At 46.2% G+C, this 12,935-nt stretch overlaps 1 protein-coding gene across 2 annotated transcripts in view; it reads left to right on the forward strand.

Annotated features, from left to right (window-relative positions):
* The window catches only part of GPD2 (glycerol-3-phosphate dehydrogenase 2), a 75,371-nt gene extending 70,143 nt beyond the window's left edge, over positions 1-5,228 (forward strand). For both annotated transcript variants that reach the window (XM_052791963.1, XM_052791964.1), the window contains one exon: positions 4,932-5,228. In XM_052791963.1, the coding sequence (XP_052647923.1) occupies positions 4,932-5,069 (138 nt within the window). In that variant the 3' untranslated portion in view covers positions 5,070-5,228. The remainder of the gene's footprint in view (positions 1-4,931) is intronic.
* The last annotated feature ends 7,707 nt before the right edge of the window (positions 5,229-12,935 follow it).

Below are 12,935 nucleotides of genomic sequence, written 5' to 3' on the forward strand. Positions count from 1 at the left end.
TCTGAAAAAGAGATGAACTAAAAATAACAGGTTGAACTAGTTGATAATCGGGAAGATGAATGGTAAAGTAAGGCTTGAGCATGGTATGTCAGGCCTCAGACCGTAGTGCGGTCCTTTCCTTTGGAGAGAGGAAATAGGGACCTGAGGAAAAACCCGTACTGAAAAGGAGGCATTCCTTCCCCGGCGCAGCTCACCTGCCAGGGGTAGTTTAGCTGTAATCCGCGCGGAAAGTGTTCACCAGGGTTTCTGACTGGGGTAGGGAGAAACTTCTTTTGAGGTCACCAAGTTCAACAGTATTAGGTTGATTATGGCAAGCTTCTTTTATTCTTCTCGTTACTGTGAATTCCTGGAGATGCCGGGTAGCTGGCTGGGTTTCTCTGGACAAAGCAGTGGTGGTGAATTGCTTGCTTTAAAACAACAGAAACAAAATGAAAATACTGCGGCCACTTTTTCTCTTGCATCATGCTACTGTCCATGTTATTGCACTTCTCCAGTACTCCCCCCGCCTCAGTCCCTTTCTAAAACTAATAGTTCCATTATCTCTTTTTTATTTTAAAGCATAATAATAGTTTTAATCACCTATTGTTCCTGTTGGACACCTTTACTGTGTCATAGCAATCTTTGTTCATTGATCTATTTAGAGTAAAGAAGGATGTTAATTATGGCTTATCCTTTGTAGTGTAACAAGTACCTTTTACTAATCCAACACTGTAAAAATAAAAAAAAAAAGTCCCCCCTTTTCCCCCCTCCCCCCCAGCCCCTAAAACAATTCCAGACAGCGAGGGTAGTGTGTTGCTTGGGCTAAGGCTGGGCTGTTAGCTAAATTAAGCCATTGTGACTCAAAATCCTCCTTTAATAAGGTTCATGCTGTCTACAACTTCATCATTTTCTGCTGAATGATAATTACTTTATTCAATCATGTTCAAGGTTTTAGTGAAAGCTAGCATTGATTGATTAACTTCAATTACCATGCTTACATTTGCATAGATAAAAACTGCTTTTCAATTTGTGAGTGGCACGCTGGTGGAAACCCTGCACTGATATTTGCATTTCAATGTGGATAGTGAAGAATAAAGGTGGAAGAGAGGTCTGATCAGTGCTAAGCCCTTTCTGCTTCAGCGCTTAAGCATTTTTCCATAAACACTCTTGTTATGATGTTAGTTTGCTCAAACCACTCTGAGGGAACCGGCGGAGCCTCCTGTTTACAAGCGTGTGTGACAATTTAACAGTGTGGGGTGGGGAGAGCTGAAATCAAAGCTTCCAACAGAGCAAAAGCATTGCTTCAAGTAAATAACCCAGGGAAGTTCTTCCTCCACTGCTGCAGCAGCAACAAACTCCAAATTCCTGTAAAATCCCTGACAGCAGCCGCCTTGGTGACTCGCTGAAGCTCCTCACTTATCTCCTCGGTCTCCACCAGGTTTTTATGCAAGAAGCTGGTCGTAGGATGAGGAAAGCGAGTAAAACGCTTGCTTTCTGGGGATCTGATGATCCTGGTTCCCCAGAGGTTTTTACTCTGAGAGTTCACTCTTAACGCTTAGTGAGCTAAGTGCTGGGCAACACTGTTCATAGCAAAACCAGATAAAATCAGCATTAGTGTCAGTTGTGTGGCCAGGTACTTCTTCCACCTCGTACTGCTGATGTTTCCTCTCGCCTGTCGACCAGAAGTGTGTGTGGGGTGTGCGCTTTTCTTTGTGCCAGCCCCTGAGGGGTAAAACTTCAAGTGCTCATCCAATTCATAACTACCTACAGCATTACCCAAATTCACCTCTGGATCGTGGTAAAGCCTAGCACCAAGGTAACAGATGGTGTTTTAAGATCAAGAGTGAGGAATTGTACATAAATAACTGAACGACTGTTCACTTCAGAGAGTGGGGACAAGGAAACAGTTATTTTTCAGTTTTCCTGTTTCAGGCAGGATGTCAGTTTTGTGCAAATCTTCAGAATCAGCTTGAGAAGTAATTGAAGAAGGAGAAGCGCAACTTTAACCTATCTTTACTAGCTGTATGTGCAGTGTAAATTAAATGGGGCTGAGAAGTTTTTGTCTAGGTTTACTTTAGAGCATTCTAGAAATCTTCATCCAAGTTCATTCAGCACGAGCGTTGATTGCTAACTACAATCACCAGCCTGTTTCCCTGGTTGTCCTCTTTCCTAGATGTAATATTCTTAAATTTCCTAAACTGTATGAAACAGAACAGGGAAGCCACTTTTAAAATGTTATCTAAGCAAAAAAAAAATGTTTTAGCAATTCACTTGGGTTGCTTGGGTGAAGTCTGGTGCAGAGGGTCTGTGTCAGTGTTGTCTCCCCCCACCCCAAGAACTCCCCAGCTTGGTGCCTCATGGCAGAAAAGTAAGTTTGGCCACATCACCTGCCGTGGTTTTGTTAGGAATCTAGTTATTGTCAGTACGAGTCCAGTACCTGTGTTTCGGGTGCTGCCTTTATTTGCAGTTGGGGGATCCAGGCAGGAAAAGTCAGAGAAATGCAGAGTTAAAGTTACAAAGTGTTACAGGTCTGTAGTGGTGGTTTGTGTCTGTTGGTGGCTGCCTAGAGAGTTCAGTTTTATTTTTATTTTTTAAATTGCTTAGTTATATTTGAGTGTAAACCAGAGCAAATCTAAGGGAAATCCCTAAATCAGTGCCTTTTCCTTCTTATTAAAAGAACCAAAACAAACAAAAACCAAACAAAAACCCCAAAACCTAAGCTGCCCTTCTGCTGAAAGCTCTTTCATGTCTCGAGTTGTTAGAGGCGAGTTCCTTCTGTTGAAGATGGCATTTTCCAACCGTGAGATTACTTGAAAGAGCTAGGAGGCCCATACAAAGACCTGGGGAAAATACATCGGTGGCTGCTGGGAGTGAATGTTATGGATCCTTCTGCAGCTTGTGGGATCGAGCTCAAGCTCTGTATCCTGTAGCAATACTGCAGGTCTGAACTGCCTCAGCCCATGCACGTGGCTGAGGAACGACCGGGGTCGTAATAAAATGAGAGTGTGCAAGTTGTAGTTCTCCAAGATACTATATTAACCAGCTTTGTGATGAAGAAAATACGTAGGCAAGTGGAAACCAGATTGCAGGTCATGTTCTACATTTGAAATTCGACCAAGTAAAACTTCTGCCAGACTCTGAAATACACATTTTTGTAAAGAAATACCACTAGAGAAATTAGTGAGCCGTAACGAATGCTGAGGTGCTATCAGGACAATGCCCTGCTCAACCAGCAGAGTATTGCTGGGAAGTGATTTTTTTTTTACAGACCTTTATTGTTTGGAAATGGCACATAGAGTCTGTGGCTTTGCTCAGGACCGTGCTTGGGTAAGAAGAGAGAAGGTCTCCGTTCTGCGGAGATCTGTGCTCGTCGCTTGGTCTTTGTACGTGGTCTGTCTCCAGAAGGATGGCTTCAGCAGCCGTGGATGTGACAGCACATCCTGAGTAAGCTGTTGGGCATATTTGCACTTGGCTTTGTGGGAGGTGGTCTGTGGGGGGCTTTGGTCAGGTGGGGGATGCTGTATCCTGCCCTTGTAATATAATTGTGCCTGTTTTGGGGTAGAAATAACCACTTGAGTAGGTCACGTAATACATTTCCCTCAGTTTTGCGATCGCTTGAGTCTTGGCGTATTCTTAAAGGAAAGTATTTTGGTTTTAGGTACACTGTTTGCCGTTCCAGGGAAAAGGCCAGCTGCGGTAGGAATGAATCCCCCATGAAACCGCATGGAGTTGAGTGAGGGGAGCCGCTCCAACCGGCAGCAAGCAGTAAGCGTGCTGGATAAAGATTAAGCGGCTCGAGCAAAATCTTGGCGCTCCGCTGGTTGTCTCAGTTCTGCTTTGACTGAAGTTTTGGCTTTTAGCAGAGCTATGCGATGCAGCATTCCCTCCTCTGCCCTGCGAGAAGCCTACGTGCCAGCACAGGCGTGCTCTTTCAGCAGACCTTCAGCCAAGGGATCCTTTGTGCTGGGGAGGGAGGACCCTGGCTTTTGTGAGATCTGAGCTAAGCCTTAATTCAAAGGGCTAAAGTGTCCTCAGAAAAAACTATTAGCTCTAAACTGCGTTGCGGCCCCACAGCTCGTTGCAGAGCACCGCGCGGGGTGCGTAACGCTGCCTCGCCAGCCTCCGAGGCACGCGGGAACCGCGCGGAGAGCCCGCCTGCGTGTCGAGAGGCGCGAGCTTCGGCGCACGCCGGGACAGGAGGGATTGCTTGTGCCCCGGTGCTCTGCCAGCCCTGATGGCTCCGTGCAAAGCGGCAGCTCTGTCGAGAACTTAAACTGCTGCCCTTCTCTTGTCCCCCTTCCTAGGGAGCGCTCCTTCCTCCTGCTGGGAAGTGGTGTCCAACATAGCTGACCTGTCTTGAATGTTAAGCAAAATGTAATAGTTGTATCTTGCAGGTATATTTTTAGTATGAATGAAACCACCGGGGTTCTGTAGCTAGTATTCTAAAATAGATTAAAATGGGAAGATACCTATAGACGCCCCCAAAAATTGTCCTCAGGGACTCTGTGCGAGACATGATTTTCCATGAAATTCCACACATCCTTTCAGAAAGGCAGGGATTTGTTATGCGGAGCACAAGGATACATTATTAAAGAATCGATGTATAAGATGTTTGATCTGCCAACTTTTCTTCAAATAACGGGGCTGCGGTTTGGGCTTAAATGTGCTAAGTAAACCAGCAGTACTGTGCGCCAGCTCTGCTCTACGTGCGCGGGCTCATCGATCCGTGTCCAGGGAAGGTCTGCAGCATGTGTAGGGTTTCTGGTGGTTTCTTTAAATCCTCCTCCTTGGATACTGAATTGATGCCAATAAAGCAGTGAGGCCACGTGCATGGATCTTCCCAGGCAGGACCCCAACGTCCAGGCCAGCAGCAGAGCCGGGCAAGACAGCCAGCTGCAAGGCAGATGTTTGCATGCACTTACGGGTGCGTTTTGCATTTATCTATTCTTCAGCTGGGCTTCCTGCAAGCCCAGAGTGTATCAGGGGATGTTCCCATACTGGCACCAGCGTCACAGTGCCCTGTCTGTTCCTGCAACCTTCTGCAGATGGTGAAACGAGCAGATGACTTCAATAAGAAAGATCCCAGTTAAAATACGGCACATCTCGGTTTCGCAGAGGATGAATTTTCCGGATTTCACAGGTTTCGTTTTTTTTAAAAAACACTCCGTGAACTTGCCTTTATGACAGAAGCCAGGGGGTGATGTATGCCAGCACTGGAAATGGGAGCGCTTGGAAGCGTCAGTAAGATCTGCAGTCGAAGTGTGAGCTTCGTCACCATCCTGGGGCAGGGGAGGAGAAGGGGTAGGGGGGAGGCAGCCCCAGCAACGGTGCGGACCGTGGGGCGAAAGGAAACGCTTCAGGTAGGAAGTGTGTTCCCTGAGGTGGTTCAGATGCCTCCTGAAGCAGAGAAATAAACCCGTGATCTCATCATCTTCACTAATAGCACCTCAAAGGACGTGAAAATACTTGCTTGTGTTGCAGTTATTGGTGGCATCCTGGAGCACGCTGCAGAGGATGCAGATTCCTTTGCTTCAGAGCGTCTCTGCGGGAAGGCTATATGATGATATTTTTTTGTGGCGTGAACACGTCCACATTTTCTGCTTTACATACAAGTACCTTCTGTGTTGGGAGCAAGATCTGAGGACTGTTTTTTAAACAGTCACCTTCAAACTCAGGCACTTACCTGTGCGATTTTGGTTTAGCGTGCAAAATTTTGTTAGGTCCTAGATGACGTTTTCATCTTTATCAACTTGCTTCAGAAAATAGGATGGCTGTCCCCATTTGAAACCAGAGAAACAGTTGCTCCTGCTTAAGACCCAAATGAAGCCAAAGCACTGTTGTGGATCTGCTGTGAACCAGCAAATAACTTCTATGGTGAATGAAAGAGATCATTTAAAAACTCAGGACTGAATGTTTGCATGCATGGCTGTGTTAATTCTGCAGTTGTGGTGAACGCTGTTCCCTGTACTTGGAGACTCAGTACAGACGGCAGATGTACACTTACATGCTGATTCTTGTTTGTCTCAGAATTTTTTTTTTAAATTACACAAAGCGAGTAGGCAGACAAAACTCTTGCATATTTGATATTAAGACGACTTAACAATAGGAAGTCATCAGTTTGTTTTCTAGATCCTAATGCAGTGGTTGCCATAAGAACACAAATTATGTGTACATTTTAATGCATCTATGCTTCATAATTATGCATGGTTGTGTGCTGTTATAATTGACATAAAATATAAAACAGGTCAAAGAGCAGCTATTAAAACTATTTTTCATTTTGCTTCCTGACAGCTAGCGACATCAATGCCTACTGCATTTAATAGGACCATACAGGGAATGTGAAGATAGTTATATAATTTCAACCATATTAAAGCCTCCAGAACTTGCAACCTAATTATTTCCTACAGTGTCTTGTTGTAAACTGTGTTACTTTATTTGGAATGTGTTCGTTTTAAGATTAAACAATTGGACTACATTAAATTAGCATGAAGGCGAAAAATCATAAAACTTTTGGATCTATTTCATAGAGGTCATTCTGTTAGGTTAAGAATTATCCCAGGAGCAATGATTTTCTGCCACTCAAGATAAAAAATAATGTTCGAATTGTGCTAATTCCATGCAGTTATTTTAATCACTGAAGTAAATTCTACCAAAGGGCTCAATTGTAGTTGTATCCTCTCTCTAATCATAGAATGACAGAAAGAAAAAAAAATTGAAGAAAAGTGATGAATTTGCAAGATGTCCCTCCTCTGGGTAATGGCTGCGTGAAGACAAAGCAACAGGGTCCAGCCTGCCTGGTTTTCACTCTTTATTGATCATCCTCTCGTGCCGTAATGCTCGAGGGCTCCTGTTCTCTTGCGGGTGGTCAGATTTCTTTTGGAATCCATGCCGGTCTGTATTTTGTAATAAAATTTTTTAAAATTAGGTTTTAGTGGGACATCTAACGTGGGCTGAGAAACACCCATGGTCGCGTCGGTGTGAGCACTGCCAGCTCCTGCCCGAGACCCTCTGGCGTGCGTTTCCCGTGAGCGCTGCCCATCGCATCTGTGCAAGCCAGGACCAGAGACCCAAGTGTGCTGGGGGGGGAGATCCTTCCTGGGGACCTGCTGCAGTGCCGCTGGAGATGATGGACATGAAGGAAGTTATAAGAGGTGAAGATCTGCTATATAGGACCACAATTCAGCAAATAAACCTCAGCAAAGACAGTGTTGTTCTGGCTGCTTGTGCTTTGCATTGCTGCACACCACGTCTCGGGTCATGGCTAAAATTGATCGGGGAAAACAGCGTGAGCACCTAATAAATATTGGCACTCCTGTGTCTCATGTGCTAAGTCCGTTTAGAGACTGGATATTTCAGGAGGCTGGTAATAGGCTTTAGAAGACCTTTCAGTTCTAGTTGGCTGACTCAAGTCTAGTCCGTGGGTAGTGACTGAAAGTTATTGCCCAATTTGTGGCGTATGAGGAATAAGCTCAATCCAATTTCCCGAGGTAGAGGCAACCACATCCCAGAAAGAACCATCATAAATGGCACTTGTTAGCGGCTTGACAGGGAGGGTGAGGTCTGAAGGGGAGCGAAGGCCAAGCTCATCTGATTGAGCGTGTTGGCTGTGGAGCATGGAAAGGTCCTGTGGCCGCCCTTCTGTCTCTCTTCAACAGAGCAAAGGTCTTCGCTTCCAAGAGAGATCTGTTGCATTTCACTATTAGCGGCTTAATTTGCATTTGGATTCTTGCTTCTGATGACTTTCCTTTCTTCAGCAATTTTCACAAGACATTCTCTACCGTACACTTTTCCAGCTCCATGTCTGTCCAGGAAAATAACCATTAGTGATAAAGCTGTAATGATATGGGCTTCCTTGGGTCTTCTGTCACCCTCCTGTGCCGCAGAGGTTGTACCAAGCTGGGTCTGATGTGGGATCAACTGTTGGGGGGGGCAAGGCCAGAGCAGGCGAGGGCTGGGGAGCTCCGGTGGAAGCAAGGAAAGCCACTGGCTGCTGGCAGCCCAGCACGTGAACCCTCTGGTTGCTGCTGTACCCACCGAGCCAGGTCTGGAGGCAGTCTGTCTCGGGGCAGGTGGAAGGGCAGCAGCAGCCCTCGGGGCGGCTGCCCGCCGTCTCCCAAATGTGTGGGATTGCTTTCATCTCTCTTGGTGGTTTGAGTTGTAAAAAATAGCCAAAAGCCTTTCTAGGGCACTGAGGACATTACAGTATTTTAAGGGAGTTTCCCTCTGTCGCCCCATCTCTACCTGTTCGTGAAGGGGTACGTCTGGCAAGGGTGAGGGACGGGCTGTGCCTCACGCGTCCTGCCACGGTCCCCAGCTGGCCTCCGTGCGCGGAGGAGATGTATTCCATATCTTCTTCACCAGGTTTATGCAATGCAATGCCACCGATGCCTTGTTAAATTGCACATCAAAATATCCAGGCCAGCTCTTTTGATGGGAGGATTTCTTATCGATTAATGAAATCACACCTTTTGCATGAGAGCATATTCAGAGGTGTTGTGCTCTCCCTATGGGCTGTGTCAGTAGGTAAGAACACCTGAGCTGACTGTGTGCAAGGTCTTTGCATACCTAGTTCGTAGATAAATTTCTGCCTAATGCCTTGAAGAATGTAAGTGCCTTATTTCAGGAAGGGTGGGCTCCCTTTGTATTTTTGAAATAGCAAGCATCGTTTAATTATCTTACCAAAGTTTGCTCATTTACCTTTACCTTTGTGAAGGTTTGGGAAGTGTGGTATCTTTTTGTGTTTTGAAAACTCCCAGTGACTGAGGAAACCAGGAAAAAAAAAAAGGTAACTCCAAACTTGTATCCAAGGCTGCACTGGCAGCAGCAACCAGTGGAGGAGGCGGAGGATGCCGTCTGGATCTATGGTCTAATGCTGCTGTGTGCATTTCCACACAGCCCAGGACAGAAAGCAGTTGGTTGCAGAAAGAAGAGACAACTCCTGGCCTTCAGGCCACACCAGTAACCTTTCTGCTAGTCATCTAGAGCCACATCAGCATGAATGCGTGACATTCCCCACCAGCAGCATCTTTTGTTATGAAGACCCAGAAGACACAAGAAAATAAAAACTGGCAGATTTCCATTGTTCCTCGTTACCATGACATTATGAAAAGTAAGTCCATATCTATTTTCACAATTTTCACTTAAACCCTTTTTTCTTGAAGTGTTGTGGTTAGTATTGATTACAAAAGTAGCTTATGGGAGGGAGATTATTTTGTAAGTGACAGGAGGTCTCAAAGAGCCTGTGAGATGTACGTCAAGATGTTCAATCCTGAGCTTTAAAGCCTCTTCTTGGAGAAAGCTCTGTTCTTGGCACAGTGTCTAATTTAACTAGAAATAGCTATGGGGTCTTCAGCGTGGTTGTAATGCAGAGTTATAATGTACAATAAAGGTAATCTGATACTCTTGCTTAAAAAATGCCTATATACTTTGATCATCCTTCCCTTCCCGAATTATTGAACAATATCCTATGTTGTGCACAAAATAGAGACATGCCTAGGCTCTGACATAACTCTGCAAACCATTAAATAGGTGGAAATAAAACACTTCAGCACAACAAAGAGGAAGAGATTGGACGCTTTATGGAAACAAGGCATGTAGGAAGTCCACGAATTCAAAACACTGTCATTGCCTCAGCAGTCCCGTTGCTCTCCCTGTTACGCGGACATCTCTTCTCCTGTGAAGCAAGGAGAGGGCCACCATGTCCCACCTGCTTCTCCCCAGTAAGAGACCTGCATTGCAGCCCACGTTGTACTGGTTTGGAGCAGGCTGCTGTAAGGCTCCAAGGTAGCTGTCCATCCATAAGTGAGAAAACGGTGGAAGTCATGGTGTGGTGGATCTGCGCCTCCCGGGTTAAATGGTCTCGGGAAGAAATTCCAACCCTTTGAATAGTAGTTCATGAAAGACAGCTTTTCTGTTTTTTAATCTTTTTGTTAGCAGGCAAGGTTAACCCTGGAACTTTCTGCGGACCAGTCATGGCGTAGGTTGGGTGATATGCCACGGCCGCATCCTTGGTGTCTTCCCGGGATGAGTCCTTCCTCCAGCCGTGTGCAGGCAGCCACCGCTGCCTTCACGCTGGGTTTGGTATCAGGGAGCCTTCCCCTTCTCCCCAGGTCACGATCTGCCATCCCATTGCATGCCCTTTGGAATGGACCTCCCTCCTGCCCTTTTGGCCAGCCTCCTCCGCCAAGGAGTGGGCAAAGCTGTGATGACCTTTTCCTTCAGAGGGGAGTCTTGTGTAGAGGACATGCCAGTGTCTCACACACCACACGTGTGTTCGTTCACTGCTGCCCTCTGAAATGGTTGGTCGTTTGGTTTAGTTACGATAATTTACTGCCTGTGTTTGGTGCGGTGGAAAATCCCGTCTCCCTGCCTAGTTCCATATGGTGTATCCCTGTATCTCACCACGGGGACTAACATGGTGAGCAGTTGTAGGACTGCGGTCTCGGAGATGCGATCGTGGTAAACGGGTGAAGGATGCTGTGTCTGAAGGACACGAGCTGTTGTCGCGTGGAAGGTACCACCTCTGGCCACAGGCCTGGGTCCTCCACTCATGCGGAGCTCATTGCACATCAGATGTGTTACAGAACTATGGAGCTTTTCCTTTGTGGTCTCAGCATCTTTAAGATGCCCAGAGCAAGGGCACTTTTTTAGGGGTTGGCTTCTGCTTAGTTGGATGCGGCACGCTGGCCAGGTATCCCGGCAGCTCTCTGCCCACGAGATGAGCCTGATGCTTTGGGCAGCAGCCTGCCACAGCGAAGGGAGGACCTAACGCGCCAGGAACCACGAACCCGGTCCAGGACGGCGCGTCCCCACTTGCCTCCTGCCTCCGCCGCAGCGTTCTGGGGTGTAAAGGACTGGGTGCTGGGAAGGGCGCAGTGGACCCGTGAAACCCCGCAACCCGCCCTGCTCGATCAGAGAGTCGCTGGTTCCCCCGATCCGAAGCAGGTTGCATCACTTGCCAGTGATGAGGCTCTTTCTGAGGTCTGTGAAAATAAAGCCTTTTAACGCGGCACTTGGTTTGCTGCCTTCCGAACTGGGGAGCCTAAGCTGAGCTGAGCTGTCCTGTAGGCTGGTGATTAGCTAGGCTTTGGCTTTTCCATCCTCAAGCACAGCTTCACCCTCCCAATCCTCTAAAGTGAAGATGGAGAAGCATATAAAAGCTTCGGATTCCATTACTGTAAAATGTATCAGAAAAGTGTTGAGCTAGGTAATTACCTTAATCCAACCGAAATAGTTGGTCACAGTATACATTAGATGAGCATCTAGAGTCAGATTTGAACATGCAGTCAACCTGAACAAAATTAGCTCAGCAATAGTGGTCCAGATTTCTTAATTAGTTCTCAGCGACAAGAACATTTAATGTTTGCAAAAGTCAAGTGCAAATTCTACAAGTGACACGATTTGAGGAGACTTCAGGAGGGTGCATTAAGCCCGGCACGGTACCCCACTGTCAGGGCCAGCAGCGAGGGCTGGCCTCATTTATTCCTCTCAGTTAGGGTCCCTTTAAACTTCTATGTATCGACCCACAATAAAAAGTAATGGTATGATTAACTTCCTAGTAATAACCTATTGCATTCAAAATACACATTTAACTCTAATTTTCATTGAACTACATGGAAGCTGAAAATATAATAGCCTTTCCCAGTCAGTTGACGGTACATTTTAGTGCATTGTAATTGGCTATCTTGGCTTGTCTTGGTTTAATAAAGTAGATGGGATTCATGAAAAAGCGCAGTGGTCACTTAGCAATTGTTTAATTTCTGTAACACTGTTTTTTGAGTTAGAAAATTATTGTTTTCCAGTAGTGTTAAATATTTATGGGATGCAATTGGGACACATGACATGGGGCATAGTCCTGCTAAGCTCACAAATTAATAAGTTACTGAAAAAATGGAAATACAAAATAGTATTTCAAGTGTAAAAGAAGACTTTTCAGTCTACAGAAAATTTGCATTACTGAGGTTTTATTTTATTACAGAGGATGGACAAATACTTTGGCACAGTAGAGCTGAACCTTGCTGTCATGGCTGGCACATCTTCGTTGCTGGGAGAGATTGGTAAGAACTTGAGCTGTCTTGAGAATCTGCCCCACTCCTTTGATAGCTGGAAAGAGAGAATAGTAAAACCGGAAATTAGCTTCACACTGGGCCTGAATGTGCCCTGGTGAAAACTGGAGTGTTATATCAGACCATATTTCCCTAATACAAGGAAAGATTTAGAGAGTGTAGCTTCTTTAAAAAAAACCAAACAACAAACTTGTATAATTAGATATTTTAAGCAAGAGACTAAATGTTACAGGTGGCAGAAAAACAGAAAACTTCTAAAATGCATGTAGGAGGATTAAATTTAATTTGTATCGTCCCTTGTACTTCTTAGGGTTTTCCAGCTTTTAGAAAAATAGGCTAAAATCCAGACCATGTCGTGATGGGCTGTTGCGTGGAGGAGTGGTAGAGAGGTGTTGGGTTGGGTTGGGGTTGGGTTGGGTTGGGTTGGGCTGGGTTGCTAGACAGGGTTGGTAAGAAGTCACAGGTTGAAAGGTGCTGCCCAAACACATCCCTGCAGCAAACACAGCGCGACCGTCCAGCCCCTCGTGCGCGTACCGCTGCTCTGTGGCCAGCCGCCGCCATCCCCACCACCCGTCCAGAGGGCTTCCCCCCGCCGCGCCAGCCTCTCCCCAGCTTCCCTCCGGCTCCTGCAGCGGCACGGCAGCGGGAGAAAACAGAAGTGTGTGCACGGTTTCGCTGCTGCCGCCTGCTCGCTTGCAGCACGTCTGCGGAGAGAGGGCTCCGGGTGCTGGCAGACCTTCCTCTTTCCATGACTAATGTGATCTTTCCAGTGCACTGTGACAAACTAAGGAGGAAAACCCAGACCAAGTGAGCCGGGCAGGCTGAGAATGAGCAAAAGGGGATGATTTTTTTTTTTCCACTGTGGGTCAGCAATTTCTGCCGGCAGGATTT

This window comes from Harpia harpyja, chromosome 7 (assembly GCF_026419915.1).
Source record: "Harpia harpyja isolate bHarHar1 chromosome 7, bHarHar1 primary haplotype, whole genome shotgun sequence".
NCBI classification, from domain to species: Eukaryota; Metazoa; Chordata; class Aves; order Accipitriformes; family Accipitridae; genus Harpia; species Harpia harpyja.